Source organism: Poromitra crassiceps, assembly GCF_964638095.1.
Source record: "Poromitra crassiceps genome assembly, chromosome: 9".
NCBI classification, from domain to species: Eukaryota; Metazoa; Chordata; class Actinopteri; order Beryciformes; family Melamphaidae; genus Poromitra; species Poromitra crassiceps.
Genome location: NC_139630.1, coordinates 13,258,792 through 13,286,176, shown reverse-complemented (window position 1 = coordinate 13,286,176; position 27,385 = coordinate 13,258,792). Strand labels below are relative to the sequence as shown.

Here is a 27,385-nt window from a genome sequence, read left to right as displayed (position 1 = left end):
AACCTCCCAATTCGCCAACTGGCTACCCCCAACACGTCTGCAGATCTCTGGCCGTATAACCCGGAACTGTCAAACTGAACAATCCCCTCACAAAAACACGCCGCCATCAGAACTCTCCCATACCATATCTGACTAGACTCCTGAACCAACATATTATCCCATAACATGTCCTGTTGATTTAGTTTGCTCTTGTCTATGCCTGAAGTCCCATTTTAGTTATGTGCTGTTTTGAATTTTTAACTTGTGTCGATGTCTGCTTTTTAACCTGTAAATTGGTAATTAATTCAGCCTACGGACTGCTATATGCCAATAAAGTACTACTACTACCTCCTGTCTCCCTTCCCCTCCTGTCTCACTTCCCGTCTCCCTTCCTGTCCTCCTGTCTCACCTCCCTTCCTGTCCTCCTGTCTCACCTCCCTTCCTGTCCTCCTGTCTCACCTCCTGTCTCCCTTCCCTTCCTGTCCTCCTGTCTCCCTTCCCTTCCTGTCCTCCTGTCTCCCTTCCCTTCCTGTCCTCCTGTCTCACCTCCCTTCCTGTCCTCCTGTCTCACCTCCCTTCCTGTCCTCCTGTCTCACCTCCCTTCCTGTCCTCTTGTCTCACCTCCTGTCTCACCTCCCTTCCTGTCCTCTTGTCTCACCTCCTGTCTCACCTCCCTTCCTGTCCTCCTGTCTCACCTCCTGTCTCACCTCCCTTCCTGTCCTCCTGTCTCACCTCCTGTCTCACCTCCCTTCCTGTCCTCCTGTCTCACCTCCCTTCCTGTCCTCCTGTCTCCCTTCCCTTCCTGTCCTCCTGTCTCACCTCCCTTCCTGTCCTCTTGTCTCACCTCCCTTCCTGTCCTCCTGTCTCCCTTCCCTTCCTGTCCTCCTGTCTCACCTCCCTTCCTGTCCTCTTGTCTCACCTCCTGTCTCACCTCCCTTCCTGTCCTCTTGTCTCACCTCCTGTCTCACCTCCCTTCCTGTCCTCTTGTCTCACCTCCTGTCTCACCTCCCTTCCTGTCCTCTTGTCTCACCTCCTGTCTCACCTCCCTTCCTGTCCTCTTGTCTCACCTCCTGTCTCACCTCCCTTCCTGTCCTCTTGTCTCACCTCCTGTCTCACCTCCCTTCCTGTCCTCCTGTCTCACCTCCTGTCTCACCTCCCTTCCTGTCCTCTTGTCTCACCTCCTGTCTCACCTCCCTTCCTGTCCTCCTGTCTCACCTCCCTTCCTGTCCTCCTGTCTCACCTCCCGTCTCCCTTCCTGTCCTCCTGTCTCCCTTCCCTTCCTGTCCTCCTGTCTCACCTCCCTTCCTGTCCTCCTGTCTCACCTCCCTTCCTGTCCTCCTGTCTCCCTTCCCTTCCTGTCCTCCTGTCTCACCTCCCTTCCTGTCCTCTTGTCTCACCTCCTGTCTCCCTTCCCTTCCTGTCCTCATGTCTCACCTCCTGTGTCTCTGTCTGTCTGCAGGACACGGCCATCGTCCACCCAGTTCCCATCCGGATGACGCCCAGTAAGATCCACATGCAGGAGATGGAGCTGAAGAGGACAGGCAGCGGTGAGTTCAGATCCCATCTTTAAGGCTGAGTGTCCATTAGCTAGTGACCAGATCTGATCAGAACTGAACCACTTCTCTTGGTCACTCTCCCGCCATGGTGGTTATTGTTCTACATTTCTTTTTGTTGCAACGTGACATCCAATATGTGTTGCGTGGCGAGTGACAGGGTGGAAAAACCACTTCAAATCAATCCGAGTTGCATTTGCACAGATGAAATAGGAATCAGACTTCACACCACTTGTGAAAGTAATTTAAATGTAATCCAAAAAGACTGGATTCCATGTGTTTGTATTGTTGTTGCTGTTCTTTAGAACAGAGGTTTTCAAAGCGGGAGGTGGGGCTCCAAACAGTTTCAGGTAGGGGTGTCACGGTACACAGAAGTGACGGTTCGGTACGTACCTCGGTTTCGGGGTCACGGTTCGGTACGAGTTCGGTACAACGGGGGGGAAAAGGCAACAAAGAAATCACAAATGCATAAGCTTAGGTTTGCTTTCATTTATTTTGAACCTGTGGCATTGATTTTGAACAGACAGTACTAGTGCTCCACCTAGTGTCATAAATTGGTACAGCATGGCCCTGTAGTGTATTAAACCAGTAAACACTAACGCCGGGATTGCACTGGTTGCATTGCGTTGCGTTGCAGCTGTTCTCCGGTTTTGCTCCGTGCTCTGTGCTGCGTCAACACTAACCGGCTGCGTGCAGAGCACGTCACGGCTCTGCTCCGTCAGACAGCTAGAGTGACGAGACCCACAGGTTATCACGGTAAAATCGAGCGAGACAATTTGTATGTGGGATAAATACAACGACAAACAGGCAGAAGATCATTGTTCCCAACTGGAGGAGCAGAGGAGGGGTGGGCTTGCTTGGTGTTGTCCTTGTAAAAAGGATGTGTTGTGTCATATATTATTTTGTGGTTTTCCACTTCAATTATGAACTTTTCCTCATACATGTTTGTCCTCTGTCTTGATATTGAATGCTGTAAACACCTCTGCCCTGTTGATTTCATGCCTGGCTCCGCCCAACTTGCTGCGGCTTTGCTCCGTCATCCGTGAAAAATAGAACCCTTGCGTATCTTTTTGGGAGAGCTCCGGATCGTCGGAGCTGGGACGGAGTAGACACGCAACGCAGCGGAGTAGGTGGGAGTTGACACAATGATTAGAGTGGAAACGTATCGGCTCCGATGCCGTACCGCAGCGCAGACAGACCGAACACGGACCTAGTGGAATGTAGGCGTAACAGTGACTCTCTTGCATTAAGTTATATTTGTATGTAGGGCTGGCTCTACGACTGCATATGGGGATGCAGGCAACTAGTCGGTCAAACGTCCGCTACCCTCCCTAGTCAGCACCAAAATAAATAATGGTTAAACTAATAATTAAATTATGTAATGGCAGTAATAAACAGCCACTAACAGCCCCCCTCCTCTAACGCCCGGATGTAAAGTAAACAAACTAGGCGTAGTCAAATGAGCAGAAGGGAGATGGCATCTCATAAAACCAGTGCAGGTTGGCAGTATTTTGATGCAGGAAATGAAAATATAATAATATGGTTGTATATGTAGGCTGTGTCAGATAAAAGTGGCATATAACTTTAACCACTCGATCGACATTCAGCACAGGCATGTGGACGCAAGGAAGGACAGCAGGACCTGATGCTATTCACCTTATTCACCACGCCCACTTTTTCTCTCTTCCGCGTTCAACGCAAACGTATTTGTTCTTCCGGTTCAGCGCTAGTTGCCTTCTGTGGCCACTAGTTAGTTATGTTATATGGCAGTAAAATGCCACTGAATGACCAAATTGATAATAACTTTTACCCATTTCGAGTAACACTGTTTCCATACGGATCACCAGCGTTAGTTTGTTGTTTATAACGTGGCTATATTCATAACGTTTCTATCTCGGATGCGTTATTTCGAATCGCACATAGGTTACGCTAGTGGGTTTCAGGACGCAACAGCCTCGACTCCACTAACGTCATCTTAAGAGCACAATATTCCTGGAATGCAAGTTTAACTAAACAGTTACATATCCTCTGCATTCTACATAAAATTAAGATATTACGGGTTGTTTTATTTTGTATGTTACATACGTATTGGCCAAGATATGTTAGTTTATAGCGGAGTAATTCTGTCAGTTTAGATGCGGAGTGTGCGTGGCCATTTTGCCTGCGGGGTTTTTGGCAAGTCAAAACGGAAATACTATTACGGAATGACGTAATGCGGAAGCGTCCATGTGTGGGCAAAGAATAAGGTGAATAGAGCCAAAGTGGAACGTCACTTCCTGCTTCAGCACTGTACCAGAGATTTTCATCCGCCATTTATTTTCCCATAGACATTTCGTAAAATGCTTATAAAAATAGTTTTACTTGTTCAAACCAAAAGGTTCAGATATATTTAGAAACAGGAGAGATTGCATAACATTTCACTTGGACCAAAATGTACAAAGAATGCAGGTTTAAAGAAAATATTTTTTCAATGTGTTTTTTTTTAGTAAGCATTTTACGAAATGTCTATGGGAAAATAAATTGCGGAAGAAAATCTCTCGTACAGTGCTGAAGCAGGAAGTGACGTTAACTTTGCCTCTCTATAGCATCTAACGCGTTAGCCACACAAGCTAACACTTTTAGCCATACAATATAACATGGCAATGAATGACTGCGCAAGACGCTTCCACTCAACTCTGTTGAGGGCAAAGGCTTCCGAAAGTTAAATGGACTATATTTAGCCTGAATACACGGTGCTAGGGTGAGTTGTCGATATTTTCTGATGTGAAATGTTCATAACGAACATAATTAACGTGTAGTATTCGTCGTATAGCTACACGCACCGAACCGTGACGTCCATACCGTGACGTCACGGTATGAATAGACGTACCATGACACCCCTAGTTTCAGGGGAGGTTAGTTATCAAACGTTAACAAATCACAGAATCGGCTAAATGTGATTTGGTTAAAGAGATAGTTCAGAGATACACTAGTTTTGGAGAATTTTTGTGTTTTTCCCACTTTCCCAGAGGCAGAAACAAATAAATGCCTTCAGACAATCAGTTTTTATGCATTTTGTGTAGTCTGAAGTATGTCAAACAGCAATATCGGGCTATTTTGGCTCAATTGTTGAGTATCTATGGGATCATCAAATATCATACTCAATGTAGCGAAAGTAAGCAAGTAAAGTACGGGGAGGCACCTTTTTCCAAGCTTTATCTGAGGGGAGGCACCTTTTTCCAAGCTTTATCTGAGGGGAGGCCCATAGTCTCAGACTTTGAAAACCGCCCTGCTTGCTTTGGAACCTGACTAGACAACAGCTGCCTGTGAACATAACACATTAACCCATTGATACCTGTTGCAGCATTTGCGTGTATATCCCTCATTTGTGTGTGTATCCCTTTAAGCGGTTTGCGGTCTTAAAGGGATACACACACAAATGCTGCATCAGGTATCAATGGGTTAACACATAACGAACATGCCACCATGAGTCCTTAGGCCAGCCGCCAGTCCTAATACAGTACGGTGGACGTTTAGCATTTCCAAAAAGCCAAGAGTACATGTTGACATTGGGACACCTTGCTCACTGTGTGTGCTGTGGCCTGAGGGAACGCTAATGACAACCCAGGAGGCTGCCAGTTGTTATCAGTAAACATAAACAGACAGCGGTCATTAGACATAATTAGACCCGTGTGTTTTTCTTTATTCATAAGCATAGTGGAAACTTTTTGTGCTCATCCCAATTAGCAGTTGCTACAGTTACTCCTATGATACTTCGGGGACAGAGGCATAACTACCATATATGCAGGTAACGCAGTTGCTTTGGGGCACGCGCTCCTATGATGGACAGTATTTACCATGTTTTTCAAAGCACCGTAATCACGGTACCACGGTTTTAATGATAATGAATTTTTGAAAGGGCACGCTTATCGTAAGGAATTGTATCACGGTTATCATTCAAACTGGTTATCGTTACAGCCCTACCTTGCATAAACCTCTAGTCACCGAGTATACATAATGTGTGCAATAGACTCGTTGATTTTGGACCTCTCTTGTTACTTCTCAAATCTTCAGACCACAACCACCCCACCAGTCCACTGCTGGCCAAGCCTCCAGAACTGCCTGAAGAAGCCAAGCTAGCCGCCTCCATGAAGTTTGTAGCCGCCAACACTGTAGGTGAGTAACTGAAAGGCTGGTCAGGTATAGAAGACAGCTCATTTCAAGCCCTATAGCTATTAGGGCTGTCAAATAATATTCTGTATTTGAATATAAAAATTAAAAGAATATTCCAATATGAAAAATTTATATTCGATGTTATTATTGTTATTATTATTATTATTTACATTGCATTTAACCAGGGAAAAAACCTGGCCAAGTTGGCATTGACAGCATAAAAAAACATACATTTAGGTTTCATATGATAGTGATACAAAAACACAAATAAACATGAACAGGCAGATTTGGATTGCATAGGCATTGCGCGTTCTTGTGAGCGCTTGTGCTGCTGCCTGTCTGTCTCACACGAGATCTGGGCCACTACACTCACTGATGGACAGGAGTCACTTTGTTCACAGCATGTAGAGAGAGTGATTTCCACTCCGAGCAGTCTAAGAAGCCCTGTTTGGAAGCACTTTGGATTTTGGTCAGTAGACTGCAAAATTGTGTAATCTGAGATAAAGTTGTGTGCAAACTACGTAGCTAAGCTAGTTAGCTTACCGTTAGCCGCCTGTGGAGCTACGGGTGTTGAAAAGGGACAGACCAGAGTGCAGCAAGGCAAATCACGATTCCTTCTCCTCGCCCAACTTCACTATCTTCCAAAGGCTGTATTGAGCTCAGTTTTTGACCTACAGTGAAGATTCAACCATCAGATGAAACTCGACATCGTCATGCTGGAACCTGTTGCAATAACGCTCTGAAGTTCGTCTATTTTTTGTGAGGGAAAAACTATATGAATTAGCACAATTAAATACACCGTTACAGACATATTATATACTGTATAATACAATAATATATAACGAATGTTTTTTTAGAAGGAATATTCTAATATCATTTTTGACAAATTTTGACAGCCCCAATAGCTATACTTCCATCCAACCATCATGCAAAACTTTAAGCAAACTTGTAAAAATGTTGCAAAAAATATAAAGTGAATGAAAATACTTTGATGCCATGTTGTTGTTCCTCCATGAAGGTGATGGTTACAGCAGTTCTGACTCGTTCACCTCAGACCAGGAGCCCATCACCAGACAGAGGTTAGTGGCTGTTGAGGAACAGCACAGAGAGGTGCTGCTGAGTTTATTTGTATTATTATTATTATTATTATTATTATTATTATTATTTAAATTTATTGTTTTCCTAGTTTTGGTGGACAAGGCCTTGCTTTCTGTATTCACAAGGAGGACATTAGAACTTTATAGATTGGTACACTGTCATGTACTTCTAATCCACTGTTATTTCTTTGACATGCTAGTGCCAAAGAGTCTACGGCAGCCATCTTGAAAATCAGTTAAATGACTATTTATAGATGCGTAGATATATTAATTTTTCTTAGCAATTTCGTGGAAGAAAGCAAATCATCCTGCTGTGTGTGTGTGTGTGTGTGTGTGTTTAGGTCTCAGTCGGGTACGTCTCCGGAGCCCCTAAAGGTGGTGGCCCCCCCACCCCCTCCCCCGCGCCCCCACCCCTCACACTCCCGCTCCTCGTCTCTGGACATGAACCGCAGCTTCGCCGCGGGGGCCGCCACGGGACAGCCGCAGACCCCCGCCGTCGCCTACCCCCCCGCCGTGCCCCCTCGACCACTACCCACACAGGTAATACACACACACACACACGCACGCACGCACGCACGCACGCACACAGGTAATACACACACACACACACGGGTGGAAAGAGTACCACAACATCCTATTGGAGTAGTGGTTCTGAAGGTTTACTGAAAGTCAAAGTAGCATTTCTGTATTTAAATCTGCTTATTAAACGAATAGTTAACCCAAAAGTCATTACTCCCCCTCATGCCAGTTTAAACAAGGTGAATTTATCTCCTCCCCTTCATGCCAGTTTAAACAAGGTGAATTTAGCTCCTCCCCTTCGTGCCAGTTTAAACGAGGTGAATTTAGCTCCTCTCCTTCATGCCGGGTTAAACAATGTGAATTTAGCTCCTCCCCTTCATGCCAGTTTAAACAATGTGAATTTAGCTCCTCCCCCTCATGCCAGTTGAAACAAGGTGAATTTAGCTCCTCTCCTTCATGCCAGTTTAAACAATGTGAATTTAGCTCCTCCCCTTCATGCCAGTTTAAACTATGTGAATTTAGCTCCTCCCCCTAATGCCAGTTGAAACAAGGTGAATTTAGCTCCTCTCCTTCATGCCAGTTTAAACAATGTGAATTTAGCTCCTCCCCCTCATGCCAGTTGAAACAAGGTGAATTTAGCTCCTCTCCTTCATGCCAGTTTAAACAATGTGAATTTAGCTCCTCCCCTTCATGCCAGTTTAAACAATGTGAATTTAGCTCCTCCCCCTCATGCCAGTTGAAACAAGGTGAATTTAGCTCCTCTCCTTCATGCCAGTTTAAACAATGTGAATTTAGCTCCTCCCCTTCATGCCAGTTTAAACAATGTGAATTTAGCTCCTCCCCCTCATGCCAGTTGAAACAAGGTGAATTTAGCTCCTCTCCTTCATGCCAGCTTAACACGTTCACTGCCGTGGACGAGTTATCTCGTCAAAAAAAAAAAAAAAAAAAAATTGACGGTGGGACGTGGATCAAACCCTTTTACATCTCCTATAAATATATGGGAGCTATTGAATGTGTATAACCTATTTTACCGACCCACTAAGTGGCGACAGTGCTCTCCAGACTAGAGGAAGCTGAGCAAAAAACACCAGGAAAAAGTGTGAGGAAGCCATTCTCATGAAAATGGATTGGCGAAAACGCTTTCGCGCTGGCGCACAACGGCGATTCCAAAAATAGATTCTGGGTGCAACACACTTTGAAACACCAGCAGAAAGCCCAGAATCGCACGCAGCTTCATCAAAGCTCACAACCGAAAACCCAGAAACGAACGAGCCCGATTTTACAGTCTAATCCAGACTCGCCCGACGAGCGGCCGCGCCAGCAGCAGCAGCACAGACAGACAGGCAGCAGAAACTCGCCTGTGACAAACACTGCAAAGCCACCAGAGACACGCCTACGGAGGGAGGAGTTTGAAGGAGAGGGGGGTGGGGTGCTGTTATGGAGGAACTATATGGTATGGTATGGTATGGTGTTTATTCTTAATCCCCGAGGGGAAACATGGTTTGCCACCAGAGCGAGTACAGATACATACAAGAAACAGTAACATACAGCACAATAACAATAATACAGTAGAGAGAGAGAGAGCCTCGCAAAGCAAGGCTAGCAGTGTTCATTAAAGAATTTTACAGAAGCAGGAACAAAAGATCTTCTAAATCGCTCAGTAGAGCACCGAGGCATCAAAAGCCTATTGCTAAACGAACTGCGCAGGGCATTAAATACATTAAACAAAGGATGGCCTTCAAAAGAAAGAATAGAGTTCAGTTTTCTCCTTGTTCTCTTGGCTATAATCATCTCCAAGGAATCAGGGGGAAGGCCAATCACTGAGCCAGCCTTTTTAATCATTTTGTTTATCCTATTTCTGTCCATGACTGTGAGGCTGCCCCCCCAGCAGAGCACAGCATAGAAAAGGACACTAGCTAGGATACCTTGGTAGAACACATGAAGAAGTGACCTGCTGATGTCAAACGATCTAAGCTTCCTCAAGTGGAAAAGTCGAGACTGGGCCTTCTTGAACACAGAATCTGTGTTCTTCTTCCAGTCCAACTTACTGTCCAGGTGGACACCGAGATACTTATAGGACTGGACTATTTCTACCTCCAACCCTTTAATTATGACAGGGGAGACTTCTGCCTTCTTCCTCCCAAAATCAATAACTAGCTCTTTGGTTTTTTCAACATTGAGCAGTAAAAAGTTGTCATCACACCAGGAAACAAATGAATCAATCTCCTTTTTATAGGCCCGATCGTCACCTTTGTTGATGAGACCAATAATGTTCAGAACTATATTGTTTAGATGTCTGATGTCTCACTGATGCCAAAAATAAATGGTTAAAGTGACTGTTCTGCCTGTTCTATCGAATCACGCACGCACACACACACACACACACACACACAAACACAATACAGTATACACACTTGCCCAAGGGCACCCATAATCACAGGCACGTGAGGTGGTTCTAAAAATCCATTTATCTCAAAACTCTCTGAAAATCTCTGAAACCATGCTGTATTCAACTGCTAATGCCTACATAACTACTAACTCTACAAACTAACTCGTTTAGACAGAGAAAGCACACATTCTATTAGTTCTTTTGAGATATTTTGTGTTCACAAAATCCTAGCAGAAAATAATCCTCGGCTCTTGAAAGATGAGCCAGAATCCTCAAAAAAAACCTTGGCAGAAGCTACCTACTGATTGGAAAAAAGTGTTGGCAGTGAATGTGTTAAACAATGTGAATTTAGCTCCTCCCCTTCATGCCAGTTGAAACAAGGTGAATTTAGCTCCTCTCCTTCATGCCAGTTTAAACAATGTGAATTTAGCTCCTCCCCCTCATGCCAGTTGAAACAAGGTGAATTTAGCTCCTCTCCTTCATGCCAGTTTAAACAATGTGAATTTAGCTCCTCCCCTTCATGCCAGTTTAAACAATGTGAATTTAGCTCCTCCCCCTCATGCCAGTTGAAACAAGGTGAATTTAGCTCCTCTCCTTCATGCCAGTTTAAACAATGTGAATTTAGCTCCTCCCCCTCATGCCAGTTGAAACAAGGTGAATTTAGCTCCTCTCCTTCATGCCAGTTTAAACAATTTGAATTTAGCTCCTCCCCTTCATGCCAGTTGAAACAAGGTGAATTTAGCTCCTCTCCTTCATGCCAGTTTAAACAATGTGAATTTAGCTCCTCCCCCTCATGCCAGTTGAAACTAGGTGAATTTAGCTCCTCTCCTTCATGCCAGTTTAAACAATGTGAATTTAGCTCATGCCAGTTTAAACAAGGTGAATGTAGCTCCTCCCCTTCATGCCAGTTGAAACACAGGGGAAGTTTGTCCATATAGCACACAGGGAGGTTGCCCGCACAACTCCAGAGGGAACCAGTCACCATTGAGTTAATTGAGTTGCATTTTACAGAAGTCAACGCTTACTGGTTTTGTCTCTAGTTGTGCAGTTTGTTATATGTCCCTGTGTGTTATATGTCCCTGTGTGTTATATGTCCCTGTGTGTTATATGTCCCTGTGTGTTATATGTCCCTGTGTGTTATATGTCCCTGTGTGTTATATGTCCCTGTGTTTTGACCCTGTGTGTTATATGTCCCTGTGTGTTGTCCCTGTGTGTTATATTTCCCTGTGTGTTATATTTCCCTGTGTGTTATATTTCCCTGTGTGTTATATTTCCCTGTGTGTTATATGTCCCTGTGTGTTATATTTCCCTGTGTGTTATATTTCCCTGTGTGTTATATGTATATGTCCCTGTGTGTTATATGTCCCTGTGTGTTATATGTCCCTGTGTGTTATATTTCCCTGTGTGTTATATTTCCCTGTGTGTTATATGTCCCTGTGTGTTATATGTCCCTGTGTGTTATATGTCCCTGTGTGTTATATGTCCCTGTGTGTTATATTTCCCTGTGTGTTATATTTCCCTGTGTGTTATATTTCCCTGTGTGTTATATTTCCCTGTGTGTTATATTTCCCTGTGTGTTATATGTCCCTGTGTGTTATATTTCCCTGTGTGTTATATGTCCCTGTGTGTTATATGTCCCTGTGTGTTATATTTCCCTGTGTGTTATATGTATATGTCCCTGTGTGTTATATGTCCCTGTGTGTTATATTTCCCTGTGTGTTATATGTATATGTCCCTGTGTGTTATATGTCACTGTGTGTTATATGTCCCTGTGTGTTATATGTCCCTGTGTGTTATATTTTCCTGTGTGTTATATTTCCCTGTGTGTTATATGTCCCTGTGTGTTATATTTCCCTGTGTGTTATATGTCCCTGTGTGTTATATTTCCCTGTGTGTTATATGTCCCTGTGTGTTATATGTCCCTGTGTGTTATATGTCCCTGTGTGTTATATTTCCCTGTGTGTTATATTTCCCTGTGTGTTATATGTCCCTGTGTGTTATATGTCCCTGTGTGTTATATGTCCCTGTGTGTTATATTTCCCTGTGTGTTATATTTCCCTGTGTGTTATATGTCCCTGTGTGTTATATGTCCCTGTGTGTTATATTTCCCTGTGTGTTATATGTCCCTGTGTGTTATATGTCCCTGTGTGTTATATGTCCCTGTGTGTTATATTTCCCTGTGTGTTATATGTCCCTGTGTGTTATATTTCCCTGTGTGTTACATGTATATGTCCCTGTGTGTTATATGTCCCTGTGTGTTATATTTCCCTGTGTGTTATATTTCCCTGTGTGTTATATGTCCCTGTGTGTTATATTTCCCTGTGTGTTATATGTCCCTGTGTGTTATATTTCCCTGTGTGTTATATGTCCCTGTGTGTTATATTTCCCTGTGTGTTACATGTATATGTCCCTGTGTGTTATATGTCCCTGTGTGTTATATTTCCCTGTGTGTTACATGTATATGTCCCTGTGTGTTATATGTCCCTGTGTGTTATATTTCCCTGTGTGTTATATGTCCCTGTGTGTTATATTTCCCTGTGTGTTACATGTATATGTCCCTGTGTGTTATATTTCCCTGTGTGTTATATGTCCCTGTGTGTTATATTTCCCTGTGTGTTATATTTCCCTGTGTGTTATATTTCCCTGTGTGTTATATGTCCCTGTGTGTTATATTTCCCTGTGTGTTATATGTCCCTGTGTGTTATATTTCCCTGTGTGTTATATTTCCCTGTGTGTTATATGTCCCTGTGTGTTATATTTCCCTGTGTGTTATATGTCCCTGTGTGTTATATTTCCCTGTGTGTTATATGTCCCTGTGTGTTATATGTCCCTGTGTGTTATATTTCCCTGTGTGTTATATGTATATGTCCCTGTGTGTTATATGTCCCTGTGTGTTATATTTCCCTGTGTGTTATATGTATATGTCCCTGTGTGTTATATGTCACTGTGTGTTATATGTCCCTGTGTGTTATATGTCCCTGTGTGTTATATTTCCCTGTGTGTTATATTTCCCTGTGTGTTATATGTCCCTGTGTGTTATATTTCCCTGTGTGTTATATGTCCCTGTGTGTTATATTTCCCTGTGTGTTATATGTCCCTGTGTGTTATATGTCCCTGTGTGTTATATGTCCCTGTGTGTTATATTTCCCTGTGTGTTATATTTCCCTGTGTGTTATATGTCCCTGTGTGTTATATGTCCCTGTGTGTTATATGTCCCTGTGTGTTATATTTCCCTGTGTGTTATATTTCCCTGTGTGTTATATGTCCCTGTGTGTTATATGTCCCTGTGTGTTATATTTCCCTGTGTGTTATATGTCCCTGTGTGTTATATGTCCCTGTGTGTTATATGTCCCTGTGTGTTATATTTCCCTGTGTGTTATATGTCCCTGTGTGTTATATTTCCCTGTGTGTTACATGTATATGTCCCTGTGTGTTATATGTCCCTGTGTGTTATATTTCCCTGTGTGTTATATTTCCCTGTGTGTTATATGTCCCTGTGTGTTATATTTCCCTGTGTGTTATATGTCCCTGTGTGTTATATTTCCCTGTGTGTTATATGTCCCTGTGTGTTATATTTCCCTGTGTGTTACATGTATATGTCCCTGTGTGTTATATGTCCCTGTGTGTTATATTTCCCTGTGTGTTATATTTCCCTGTGTGTTATATGTCCCTGTGTGTTATATTTCCCTGTGTGTTATATGTCCCTGTGTGTTATATTTCCCTGTGTGTTATATGTCCCTGTGTGTTATATGTCCCTGTGTGTTATATGTCCCTGTGTGTTATATTTCCCTGTGTGTTATATTTCCCTGTGTGTTATATGTCCCTGTGTGTTATATGTCCCTGTGTGTTATATGTCCCTGTGTGTTATATTTCCCTGTGTGTTATATTTCCCTGTGTGTTATATGTCCCTGTGTGTTATATGTCCCTGTGTGTTATATTTCCCTGTGTGTTATATGTCCCTGTGTGTTATATGTCCCTGTGTGTTATATGTCCCTGTGTGTTATATTTCCCTGTGTGTTATATGTCCCTGTGTGTTATATTTCCCTGTGTGTTACATGTATATGTCCCTGTGTGTTATATTTCCCTGTGTGTTATATTTCCCTGTGTGTTATATGTCCCTGTGTGTTATATTTCCCTGTGTGTTATATGTCCCTGTGTGTTATATTTCCCTGTGTGTTATATGTCCCTGTGTGTTATATTTCCCTGTGTGTTACATGTATATGTCCCTGTGTGTTATATGTCCCTGTGTGTTATATTTCCCTGTGTGTTATATTTCCCTGTGTGTTATATGTCCCTGTGTGTTATATTTCCCTGTGTGTTATATGTCCCTGTGTGTTATATTTCCCTGTGTGTTATATGTCCCTGTGTGTTATATGTCCCTGTGTGTTATATGTCCCTGTGTGTTATATTTCCCTGTGTGTTATATTTCCCTGTGTGTTATATGTCCCTGTGTGTTATATGTCCCTGTGTGTTATATGTCCCTGTGTGTTATATTTCCCTGTGTGTTATATTTCCCTGTGTGTTATATGTCCCTGTGTGTTATATGTCCCTGTGTGTTATATTTCCCTGTGTGTTATATGTCCCTGTGTGTTATATGTCCCTGTGTGTTATATGTCCCTGTGTGTTATATTTCCCTGTGTGTTATATTTCCCTGTGTGTTATATGTCCCTGTGTGTTATATTTCCCTGTGTGTTATATTTCCCTGTGTGTTATATGTCCCTGTGTGTTATATGTCCCTGTGTGTTATATTTCCCTGTGTGTTATATGTCCCTGTGTGTTATATGTCCCTGTGTGTTATATGTCCCTGTGTGTTATATTTCCCTGTGTGTTATATTTCCCTGTGTGTTATATGTCCCTGTGTGTTATATGTCCCTGTGTGTTATATTTCCCTGTGTGTTATATTTCCCTGTGTGTTATATGTCCCTGTGTGTTATATGTCCCTGTGTGTTATATGTCCCTGTGTGTTATATTTCCCTGTGTGTTATATGTCCCTGTGTGTTATATGTCCCTGTGTGTTATATTTCCCTGTGTGTTATATTTCCCTGTGTGTTATATTTCCCTGTGTGTTATATTTCCCTGTGTGTTATATTTCCCTGTGTGTTATATTTCCCTGTGTGTTATATGTCCCTGTGTGTTATATGTCCCTGTGTGTTATATTTCCCTGTGTGTTATATTTCCCTGTGTGTTATATGTCCCTGTGTGTTATATGTCCCTGTGTGTTATATGTCCCTGTGTGTTATATGTCCCTGTGTGTTATATGTCCCTGTGTGTTATATTTCCCTGTGTGTTATATTTCCCTGTGTGTTATATTTCCCTGTGTGTTATATTTCCCTGTGTGTTATATTTCCCTGTGTGTTATATTTCCCTGTGTGTTATATTTCCCTGTGTGTTATATGTCCCTGTGTGTTATATTTCCCTGTGTGTTATATTTCCCTGTGTGTTATATGTCCCTGTGTGTTATATGTCCCTGTGTGTTATATTTCCCTGTGTGTTATATTTCCCTGTGTGTTATATGTCCCTGTGTGTTATATTTCCCTGTGTGTTATATTTCCCTGTGTGTTATATGTCCCTGTGTGTTATATTTCCCTGTGTGTTATATTTCCCTGTGTGTTATATTTCCCTGTGTGTTATATTTCCCTGTGTGTTATATGTCCCTGTGTGTTATATTTCCCTGTGTGTTATATTTCCCTGTGTGTTATATTTCCCTGTGTGTTATATGTCCCTGTGTGTTATATGTCCCTGTGTGTTATATGTCCCTGTGTGTTATATTTCCCTGTGTGTTATATGTCCCTGTGTGTTATATTTCCCTGTGTGTTATATTTCCCTGTGTGTTATATGTCCCTGTGTGTTATATGTCCCTGTGTGTTATATTTCCCTGTGTGTTATATTTCCCTGTGTGTTATATTTCCCTGTGTGTTATATGTCCCTGTGTGTTATATGTCCCTGTGTGTTATATGTCCCTGTGTGTTATATTTCCCTGTGTGTTATATGTCCCTGTGTGTTATATGTCCCTGTGTGTTATATGTCCCTGTGTGTTATATTTCCCTGTGTGTTATATTTCCCTGTGTGTTATATTTCCCTGTGTGTTATATGTCCCTGTGTGTTATATTTCCCTGTGTGTTATATTTCCCTGTGTGTTATATGTCCCTGTGTGTTATATGTCCCTGTGTGTTATATTTCCCTGTGTGTTATATTTCCCTGTGTGTTATATTTCCCTGTGTGTTATATTTCCCTGTGTGTTATATTTCCCTGTGTGTTATATTTCCCTGTGTGTTATATTTCCCTGTGTGTTATATGTCCCTGTGTGTTATATGTCCCTGTGTGTTATATGTCCCTGTGTGTTATATGTCCCTGTGTGTTATATGTCCCTGTGTGTTATATTTCCCTGTGTGTTATATTTCCCTGTGTGTTATATTTCCCTGTGTGTTATATTTCCCTGTGTGTTATATTTCCCTGTGTGTTATATTTCCCTGTGTGTTATATGTCCCTGTGTGTTATATTTCCCTGTGTGTTATATTTCCCTGTGTGTTATATGTCCCTGTGTGTTATATTTCCCTGTGTGTTATATTTCCCTGTGTGTTATATGTCCCTGTGTGTTATATTTCCCTGTGTGTTATATTTCCCTGTGTGTTATATGTCCCTGTGTGTTATATGTCCCTGTGTTTTGACCCTGTGTGTTATATGTCCCTGTGTGTTGTCCCTGTGTGTTGTATGTCCCTGTGTGTTGTCCCTGTGTGTTATATGTCCCTGTGTGTTGTCCCTGTGTGTTGTATGGACAAACGTAACCTGTGTTTGAACTGGCATAAGGTGGAGGAGATGATGACCACAGAATGTTCAGTTTTGGGTGAAGTGTTCCTTTAAGAGTAGACATTTTAATAAGAGAGAATCACGAGCAAAATGTAACTAAAGCGTTGGACGCATTAAGGGTGATCATGACGTTGACCCTCTCTAGACGTCCGGGCCGCACAGCGGGCACCGCGGCGAGGCCGAGGGCGCGTCGGGGGGAGGGGCGGGGCTCACCACCACGTCCCCCCAGCAGATCCCCCAGCAGCCCAACTTCGCCGACTTCAGCCAGTTCCAGGCCTTCGCTGCGTCCGACCAGCCCTCCAGCCTGCCAGAGGTGGACAAGCACAACGAGACAGGACAGGTAGGTGCTGCTCACACAGTAGGGCTGCTCCATATGGCTGAACTCAATATCACCATCATCACAACGGTTAGGCCTCTGCTATTTCAGATTCCACCACAAAGCAGATGGGCCAATCAGGGACCCGTCTCGCAGCTGACATCGTAACCGGCCAATCAGGAACACCGCTGGCAAAACGGTAATGGCTGCCTCCGTGGCTGTCCGCCTCGAGCAGTAGCGTCAACGTTCGTCGAGTTAAAACGGCCATAAAGTGCAGTTATTGCAGAAATGGACTCAATAACAACAATTAAACAAGAACAGGAGTTTGCAACAGTGGAGCTTCTCTGCGGAAAAGACGTTTTTGCCGTTCTTCCGAGTGGATTTGGATTTGAGCGGATCCGACCCCGATTGGCTGAATGACTGGATCCTTCCAGCCACTGAAATGACTGTGCACAGCGCAGAGTCCAGATGGATCCACTGGATGAAACGGAAGGAGAGTTGACGGATCTGGATGGTTTTAACCAGGCTGACGTTCTGTGGCCTAAAGGTGTATTACATCACAGGTGTATTAGTAATGGTCTCTACGTTACCCATCATGGAGAGCTGGCATTGGACAGTCTGAAGCTGGGTTCACTTTAGAGCAGTAGCTGGTGGACAGCACACAGGATAGGATTCATTTCCACTGAGGGGGGGGATGGTCAAATTGTGGCACTGCTCATGCTGGCTGCAACAGCAAAAAAAACGGCTAAGGTCAAAGGTCACTGGCACTTAAGTCTGACAAAACTTAGCCCGTATTTCCCCCCACTACTACCCTTCAAGCTTCTCACGACTTCACACAGTTCTTGTTCTGACCTCAATACAGTTTAAGTGTATTTGGAAAATGCCATGTGAACGAGCTAAACCTGTGCGGTCGAGCAGGTCCGTCTGAATCTGTCACCCTCCACACAACTCTTAGGCGGCGTTCACACCGCCAGGTGCCAGGTGCGTTCACACCCAAAGCGCTTTTTTCACTCAGAACGCTATGAAAATCATGTTGCGAGCGCTTCCATTGTGCACAAAACACCGGAGCGTTTTTTTTTTGTGCTCAGTTTGTTTTCCCCTGTAGTCGCGTGCAGTACGGATCAGAACACAACGACCACACGGACGGTAACCAGCTAGTTTTGTCTGTTTGATGTTGTTCACTGTCAACATGAAAGCCAGATTATTGCTAATTCTGGCAGCAGCAGAGGTTGAAAATCCCTCGGGAGGAGAGAAGGTAGGAGGAGTGAAAAAGACGATCGGGGCGCTTTTCCTCAACTTTCTTCAGCTTTAAAACGCCCACAGCGCTCCTCCAAAAAGACGAGACGCCACCAGCGTTTAAACGCCAGGTGCGTTCATTAAAAGAGGAGCACGTCTAGCGCGTCCTTACAATGGCTTTAGTGCTACAGTGTGTATGATCTATTAGTTGTGCTCACATCGGCTGTTGGGCATGTGGAACAGAGGTCACTCAAATTAGTGTGGCGCCCACTGGTGGTGTCACTTTGCATTTTCATAAAAATAAAAGAAAATTAAATCTGTGTGATTGTGGTGATTTCCATGGGCTACCTAGGTGAATAGTTTATAGCTTAATATGTAATGTTTTTCATCCGTGTGTGTGTGTGTGTGTGTGTGTGTGTGTGTCTGTCTCTGTGTGTGTGTGTGTGTGTGTGTGTGTGTGTGTATCTATCTTCAGGTGGATAAGTCATCAGAGGGAGCCGGTCCTTTGAGAACAGTGAAGAGTGACAGCCAAGTAGAGGAGAGAGCCTCAGCCACCGTCAACTCTGTATGTCGCAATCTTCTGTCCAATTCACTTTTCATACATTTTTAATGGCTGATCAAATTCAATACACAACTGTCACCCATTCACTTAATGTGGTTATTAACTAGAAATGAACAAGAAATAAGTTATTACAGTAATGGGGAATGTATTATTGTTAACAGGCTTATTACACTGTTGGCTTCAAATTGTTATAACCTAAATAGTGAATTCAATTAATGGGAAGTTATTACATTCACATTTTGTAACAAATGTTTTAATGCACAGGAGCTTGTATGGGATCTAGGCTTGTATTTTCATTTTGGTATCAAATCAATTGATTTCATTCAATCAAATCTGCTGTTTGTTTATTTTTTGCCTTTGTTTGTTGTCCCGTCAGGCCAAGGGTTCGTCCGGCCCTCTAGCCCCGCCTCCCAAGCCGGTGCGTCGGAGGTTGAAGTCTGAAGACGAGCTCCGGCCTGAAGACGAGCCGCACGGGCCGCAGAAAGCTAATCTAATAACTCAGCCCTCCATCCCCAGGTACAACACTTTCATATACAAAACATCCCCAGGTACAAAAATTTCATATACAAAACGTTATTAGAAGCGTATTCTCTCTATTCTTGACATGTGTATTTTTGCTTTGAAAGAATTAATAGCTAAGTACAGGAGCCAAAACTCAACAATGTTTACTTGTTTTATAGATGCCTCCAAGGCCTTTGACAGAGTCAACCATAACATACTTTTTAATAAATTGTCGAACTGTGGAGTTCCAAGGCTCATCCTTAGAATTTTAGCATTCTGGTATGCGCATCAGAAAATGCAGGTGTCTTGGGGGAACTCTATGTCTTCTCAGTTTACCGTGGGTAACTGGGTGAGACAGGGGGGAATCCTTTCTCCCTTTTTTTATAATGTTTATATGGATGACTTGTCCAAACGTCTAAATATGTGCAATACTGGCTGCCTTGTTGGTGAATCTATCTTTAATCACCTTATGTATGCGGATGATTTAGTTGTGTTCTCGCCGTATAGTGCCGGCTTACAACAGCTGCTTAACATATGTTCTCTCTATGGGGCAGAATGTGACATCCTTTACAATGCCAAGAAGAGTAACATTATGATTGTACGTTGTAAAGAAGACCGCAAGTTAATTTTCCCCCAGTTTTATTTGAGTGGCAACATCCTTGCAGTGTGCCACCAGATTAAATATCTTGGCCATTGTATCACTGATGATCTGTCTGATGATAATGATATTATGAGACAGCGACGTAAACTGTACGCCCAGGCAAACATGTTGATACGAAAATTCCATATGTGTACAGCTGATGTCAAAGTGTCACTGTTCAGAACGTACTGTACGCCACTGCTCACCTGTGGGGCAGCTACAGAAAAAACTTAATGTGGCTTATAATGATGCTCTACGACTGCTCTTGCGAGTCCCTCGTGGGCGTAGTGCCAGTCAGCTGTTTGTCACTTTTGGCCCAATTCCACAGCAGCTAGTAGCGCGGTCCCGCTCCGCTCGACTCGACTTTTGGTCTCATCCCACCGTCAAAAACCGGCCCAGCTCGGTTTGATTTGAGGCCGAGTCGTGCTACTTTTGGTCCCTGCCTCGTCGGGGTACTTCGGGCTGGCGAGTAGGTCCCAAATGGTGACGTAAAACTCTGATGGCTACTGATTGGTCAGAGAGAATCGTGTTTACTCTGTCTACTGACTGTCAATGCAATGCTGGCGGCTGCATACCAGTTTAGTGGTCTTACCTTATCTTCTGTTATGTATATTTCCATCAGTATTTTGTGTCGCTGCCTTCACCTCCGGTGAAATAAAATTGTGGCGGGTGTTCAATTGTCTGAGAAAAAAGTCCGCTGCTCGCTCAGGGAGCTCTGTAGCTGAGTGGAGGCTGCAGCGCTCCGCTAGGCCGCAGCGGGTGTTTGGAAGCCCCGGTCTTGCCTGGTGAGAGGCTGCGGGGTAGAGGCTTCACTCTGTTGCGCCTCTCCCGTCCCCGCACAGCGCAGCGCATGCCTGTGATATGATATCACAGGCATGCGCTGCCCATGTACACTGTAGGTCATTTAGAGGCACCAGTATTTCATAAACAGTTTAAAAGTTCTGTGGATGTATTTAATTGTAACGTTATGTTATAGCCGAAGGACAGATATGCGGTCGCTATTTTTAGACGACCAGCTGTGGGCGGGGGTGGGTGGGGGCAGATCATCCGCGGTGGAAGCAAAACGTCCATAGGGCTGATACGATTAGAGCCGAGTGGTGACGAGCTGTACAGGGCAGTAAAATGTGGTGGAAATGAGCCATATGGGTATACCCACACTAAATGCACCTTTGAGAAATCTCATGTACAGATTCATGTGTCGATTAGATGCCTCTGTGAACAGGGTTATTGTGGCCTTAACCAATCCTGCATTAAGCAACACCAGGTTCTATTCTCCTTTGTGGCGACATTGGAGAAAGAGCCTCTATGTTTTATGATGCCTTGTATTTATTTTAGTGTTGTCTTTGCATTTATAATGTATCTTCTTTTTTTTTTAATATGTTTATTAAATTTTTCCCGTACAATTATCAACTGTTATTGCAAGTATTACAATATAGGTTTTGTACAATAAACACAACAAAACAAATACAACCCTCCCACACACAAACCCCCACTCTCTCTCCCTCTGGCTCTCACTCTCAACATCTATCAACCAGTGATGATGGGCATTTTAAGCAATTTAAATAGTCGAGTACGCTCCTTCTATTACGGACGAGCAGTGTTGGGAAAGTTACTGAAAATTGGGAATTAGTTACAGTTACTAGTTACTTCTCTCAAAAGGTAATTTAATTACTTTAAAGTTACCAGTTACTTCAAAGTAATTAGTTACTAGGGAAAGTAACTTTTGCGTTACTTTTAAAAGTCTGCTTCGATTGTTATTAATGCACACATTATGTTAGTGTTGCTGTGCCACAGTGTGGCATTGAACCTTCGCTTATTGGGGAGGCTTATAGCCTATCAAGGTCATTAGCCTCTGGGGCTCTGGCTGCAGCTCTCTCCCCGGACTAGGTCTGAGGATCAGAAACTGGGTAATCCTCTGAAGTTGTCCGTTATTTTCATGTCCTAAAGTAACTAGTAACTAGCCCAGTTACTATTTTAGTAACTGTAACTGAGTTACTGAATTTGAAAAAGTAATTCGTTAGATTACTAGTTACTGAAAAAAGTAGTTAAGTTACAGTAACTAGTTACTTAGTAACGGGGAGAAGGTGTGAAGGAAACGCTATTGTGTCGTTTCTTCCAGAGACTGTCCTCGTGTAAAGGGCCCCTTAGTTAAGACCAGTCTTTAGAGTGCCCAAAAATGTGCCTCGCGCCGTCACCCACTACTGTATGTGCGTCACTACACCCTCCCTCCTCTCACAAATTCAATACACAACTGTCACCCATTCACTTAATGTGGTTATTAACTAGAAATGAACAAGAAATAAGTTATTACAGTAATGGGGAATGTAGTATTGTTAACAGGCTTATTACACTGTTGGCTTCAAATTGTGTGTGTGTGTGTTTCAGGTCGGTAGGGAAGGATAAAAAAGCGATCCAAGCCTCCATCAGAAGAAACAAGGAGACGAACACAGTGCTGGCACGGCTCAACAGTGAACTGCAGCAACAACTGAAGGTATGGAGGACCTGCGTGCCGCAAGCCAGTGTTGTAGACGAGTCACTATGCCTCGAGTCAGCGTCCCCAGTGTTCGAGTCCGAGTCGCCAAAGGAGAGTCCCCATTACTCAAGTCCTCAAAGTCCAGTCTGCAGGCTTGGAATTTCATCGTTTTAGGGGCAAGGCCATTAGGCTTTCTGTGTCACACATTTATTTACACACACAAAGCCCATTGAGTGAAATAAGATGATTTGGAGCCTACAAATAAATAGCCTCACTTTCCCCCCCCCCCCGAAAAGGACATGAAAAACATCAATTATTCACTTTTTATTCGACTCAGGCGTCGTCATAAACCTCGGAAAGGTCTCTCGATGTGGGCATCCAAGCCTCGCGCTTCCACGTGTTTCTCTCGCGATCAGAACTGATCATGGGTTTTCTGGATCCACTCTGGTACTAAGCATAATGAGCCCATTAAACACACTGCCACCAGACATCATAGAAATGGGACCAATGGCTCAGCCAGTTTCCGAGTTTCTACAGTGAAATCGTCAATACAGGATTTTTTTCAGTCATCATTTAGGGAAGATTATTAGTGCCGCCTATGAGACATAACAACTCTGATAACTGAACTCTGATCATTTGTTATGACTATTATGAAGATCATGATCAGTCACAGATGGATCAAATAGAGTGTCTGTGAGGATGATATGAAGTGCAGTAGGCTGTGTGACACAGGGAGCTTTACGCACAGTTGACAGGTATGTTACAGTCATTTTAATTCATCTTACAATCTTTTCAGCAGCTAAGATTGTCATTAAGCTGTAGGAGCACAAACACATTTCTCTTAGATATTTTTTATTATCACAAACTCCTCCTGCAGTGGCTGCACACTGTCATGTGGTTTAACACAGGTCACGGCAGCTTCTCCGTGCATTATGTTATTCATGACAATCAGCAAATCAAACAAAACCGTCTTCATCAATTAACTCGTCCGAGCGGCGAGTCCTTGTCTCCAACTTCCCAGTCCAAATGCATGAATGCTCGAGTCCGAGTCATCAGTGCCTCAAGTCCAAGTCGAGTCACGAGTCCTGAAAATCAGACACGCCTGTTCACGCCCATTTTCTCTGTCTGGAGAATTTGTTCCATGTTGCCAAACACCATTGACAGTTTGAGCCTTCCCGCAGACGGCAAAACAAGCAGTTTTATTAGCGAACGTGTATTGACGATGCGGTGCAGGATTGCCCTGTGTAGTTACACTGTGTAGTTACACTGTGTAGTTACACTGTGTAGTTACACTGTGTAGTTACACTGTGTAGTTACACTGTGTAGTATCACTGTGTAGTTACACTGTGTAGTTACACTGTGTAGTTACACTGTGTAGTTACACTGTGTAGTTACACTGTGTAGTTACACTGTGTAGTTACACTGTGTAGTTACACTGTGTAGTTACACTGTGTAGTTACACTGTGTAGTATCACTGTGTAGTTACACTGTGTAGTTACACTGTGTAGTTACACTGTGTAGTTACACTGTGTAGTTACACTGTGTAGTTACACTGTGTAGTTGTTTGAGCACGTTGCTCGAGCTGTAAACAACGCTATCTCGGTGAGTACTCGACCAATTTGAAAAAAATATGTAACGATGAGTTTATTAGACATATACAGTGTGATGAGTCCCTTAGACACATACAGTGTGATGAGTCCCTTAGACACATACAGTGTGATGAGTCCCTTAGACACATACAGTGTGATGAGTCCCTTAGACACATACAGTGTGATGAGTCCCTTAGACACATACAGTGTGATGAGTCCCTTAGACACATACAGTGTGATGAGTCCCTTAGACACATACAGTGTGATGAGTCCCTTAGACACATACAGTGTGATGAGTCCCTTAGACACATACAGTGTGATGAGTCCCTTAGACACATACAGTGTGATGAGTCCCTTAGACACATACAGTGTGATGAGTCCCTTAGACACATACAGTGTGATGAGTCCCTTAGACACATACAGTGTGATGAGTCCCTTAGACACATACAGTGTGGAAAATAGGCTCCAGGTTGAAAAAAAACGAAATTCTCCTTTAACCTAACTAACTACACTGTGCACAACATTGTCAGACTAAACTCCGGCTGACACCCCAAAAACCTACAATCCGCTACAGAAAAACTTATATTGTTTGTTTAACTGGCCCCTGGCCTCCTATCATTTCATGAAAGTGGCCCCCGGGCAAAGCAAGTTGAGTATCCCTGGCCTATAGTGCGCTGTACCACAGTGCTGCAGTTTCTATTTTTCTATTGTGTTTCTATTTTCTATGAGACAGGTATAGGTCCTTTACCTGTCTCAAACATTGACTGATATCACAGCATGTGATAACATCCATAACTTGTGACAACACTTGTTTACAGACAAAGTATTGTAAACTATTACACCGCATTACATTAAATTATTAGACTATATCACAATTCCAGTGGGTCTACATACACTAAGTTGACTGTGCCTTTAAATAGATTGGAAAATTCCAGAAACTGATGTCATGGCTGATTCAGAATCTGTCCTAATGACTGAGAAATCCTATTTTAGGATGAGAAAGGTGACCGTCACCTTTTTCATCCCAAAATAGGATTTCTGGGTGGTTTTATGTGTGACCCGGTATCTGTCACCTTTCTCACTCTCCATGACTTTGCATCCATGGAAATAATCTGTCTGTACACAATTGTTGGAAAGATTCCCTGTGCCCTACACAAAGTAGATGTCTTAACTGACTTGCCAAACTATAGTTTGTTAACATGAAATCTGTGGAGCGGTTAATTTTTTTTTATTTTAATTACTTAAACGTACAAGTATGTAAACTTCTGACTTCAACTGTATATAACAGGTTTCCTCTCACAAGACAACACATTGTTGGTCTGTTTTGGGACGTCAACGTTCCTCGATTACAAAAAAACAGAGCAGGAACGTCTCCTGTTTGCTAAACGGATGGTGACGAATCCGTCCGTCTAGAAAGAGTTCAACCCGGTTGAACTTTCTGACCTAAAACAGATCAGCGCTGCCCGCACAGCCTCAGAGAGCTGAAATCACATTCAGATGCATTATTATGAACAAGGTCTAGATACTGTAGCATGGTGGGACTGTATAGGACTTGTCATGGGTAAAAATAATCCTTCTCACTGCTGTGTGCATGCATGTTGTCATTTGTCAGGACTTGCTTGAAGAGAGGATATCTCTGGAGGTTCAGCTGGAGCAGCTCAGACCTTTCTCGCATCTCTGACGCGCGCGCGAGGAGGACAACCCACTCGGCTGGAGTTCTCATCCCGGGAAGAGCGACGCGAGGCCGGGGCCCTGCGTGTGACTCCCCTGCCTCCCTCCTTCCCCGCCTCCATCGACCCAGCTTTCAAACCCCCCCTTCCCTCCCTCTCCTCCGCGAAGGCTCCAAACCTGCCAAGAAGGGGCGTGCTGTTGTGTTTCAGAGCCACACTCACACACTCAACCGCACACTTCGCCGGGCGTGACCGCTCGGACCGTGAGCACCGTCTCACCGAGGGAGGGCTCGCAGCAGCGCTGTGGGGGGGCGATGTTACAAACAAGCTCTGGCACTTTTCAATTTTCCCTTTGAGAGAGGCGGCGGCTGACCGAGAAACGGTTAGGAGTGACGGGCAAGACGCTCTCTCCCACTGCTCCTCCGGTCTGAAGCCAAACCGCTCGTGTCGGATTTCCTACTCTCCAAATGACTTGACGAAGAGAGGCGGAGCGGACGTGTACGCCTGCGAGAGTAGCCCCAATAGAGAGGCACCGTGAACGTCACTTCCTGCTTCAGCATGGCACCATGGTAAGATTTTCATCCGCCATTTATTCTCCCATAGACAATTCGTAAAGCGCTTATAAAAATAGTTTTACTTGGTCAAACCAAGCGATTCAGTTATATTTAGAATCGGGAGAGACCATAGAACATTTCACTCTGACCAAATTCTTTTACCCTTTGGTCTGAGTGAAATGTTATATGGTCTCTCCTGTTTCTAAATATAGCTGAACCGTTTGGTTTGAACAAGTACAACTATTTTTATACGCATTTTACGAAAATTTTAATGTCTATTGGAAAATAAATGGCAGATGAAAATCTCTGGGACCATGCTGAAGTAGGAAGTGACGTTCACTTTGGCTCTCTATATGTTCCATTCTCTCTTGTACAAAGAGAGCCTCATGCCAAAGTCGTAATGTCGCCTTGCTCATTGGCTGTCCCAACTGTCTTAAAACCATGAAAAACGGATAGATCCCCGAAAAAAGACTGTAGGCTTTTGGTGTTCTTCAGTTTAAAAAAAAAAACAAGAAAAAAAAAAGTGATATAAAAAGTGTTCCAAGTCACTGAACATGTGTTCAAATCTTCCATCGCAGCTGTTAGGATTGGTTCACACTGCTCACTACTGCTCACCATGGTGTCTTTTCGTGCGAGGTTGTGCGAATGAGTCATGAGCCACTCATGAAAGAGGAAATGCTATTGGAATAAGTGCTGCCTGGTGTACCGCAGAGATGACGCCAAGTCCCGCACAGGTTGGATCTTCAGGGGAAAAGTGAATGGGGTTTTAGACTGCGGATTTCACTTCAATGCCTAAAATAAAGCATGTGGTTAACAAACGTTTATGGGAGCGGTAATTTGTGTTCAGCAGGATCATCTTCACAAACGTGAATCACTTTTATGGCTCTTGAAGCCTTTTCTGAAAGTTGCGTTTAAAAAAAAAATCCATTTACATTCCAAAAGTCATATAAAAGTGATTCACATTTGTGAAGATTATCCTGCTGAACACAAATGACCACTCCCATACACGTTTGTTAACCACAGACCTTATGTTATTCATTTAGGTGAAATCCCCATTCTAAAACCCCATTGACTTTTCCATTTTCCAACATGCTACTTCCGGACTCATTCCTGCAGTGCTCTATAGAAGACTGGTTGGTAAAACGTGTCAGGTCATGTTCCACCAGGTGTGTATCTTTGGCAATAAGCAAGTCGGCATTAAAGTGACAGATTTCTGACTGGAGTTTGGTGTGATGTTCTGGCCAGAGGAAAGGGAACATATTGGGCCACATTGGACAGGTGACCACGGTGACGGCCTTTGACTCATCCTGTGACATGAACTCAGCCCACTGCCCCGTGTTGTGTGTGT

General features: G+C 43.4%; 1 protein-coding gene across 1 annotated transcript in view; it reads left to right on the top strand.

Moving 5' to 3' along the window:
• reps1 (RALBP1 associated Eps domain containing 1) overlaps positions 1-26,124 on the top strand; it is a 77,819-nt gene extending 51,695 nt beyond the window's left edge. Inside the window, exons 11-19 of the mRNA XM_083643624.1 lie at positions 1,439-1,526; positions 5,586-5,687; positions 6,703-6,763; positions 7,123-7,321; positions 16,642-16,836; positions 18,524-18,613; positions 18,987-19,126; positions 22,137-22,242; positions 25,426-26,124. Coding sequence (XP_083499750.1) covers positions 1,439-1,526; positions 5,586-5,687; positions 6,703-6,763; positions 7,123-7,321; positions 16,642-16,836; positions 18,524-18,613; positions 18,987-19,126; positions 22,137-22,242; positions 25,426-25,494 — 1,050 coding nt within the window. The 3' untranslated portion in view covers positions 25,495-26,124. The remainder of the gene's footprint in view (positions 1-1,438; positions 1,527-5,585; positions 5,688-6,702; positions 6,764-7,122; positions 7,322-16,641; positions 16,837-18,523; positions 18,614-18,986; positions 19,127-22,136; positions 22,243-25,425) is intronic.
• The last annotated feature ends 1,261 nt before the right edge of the window (positions 26,125-27,385 follow it).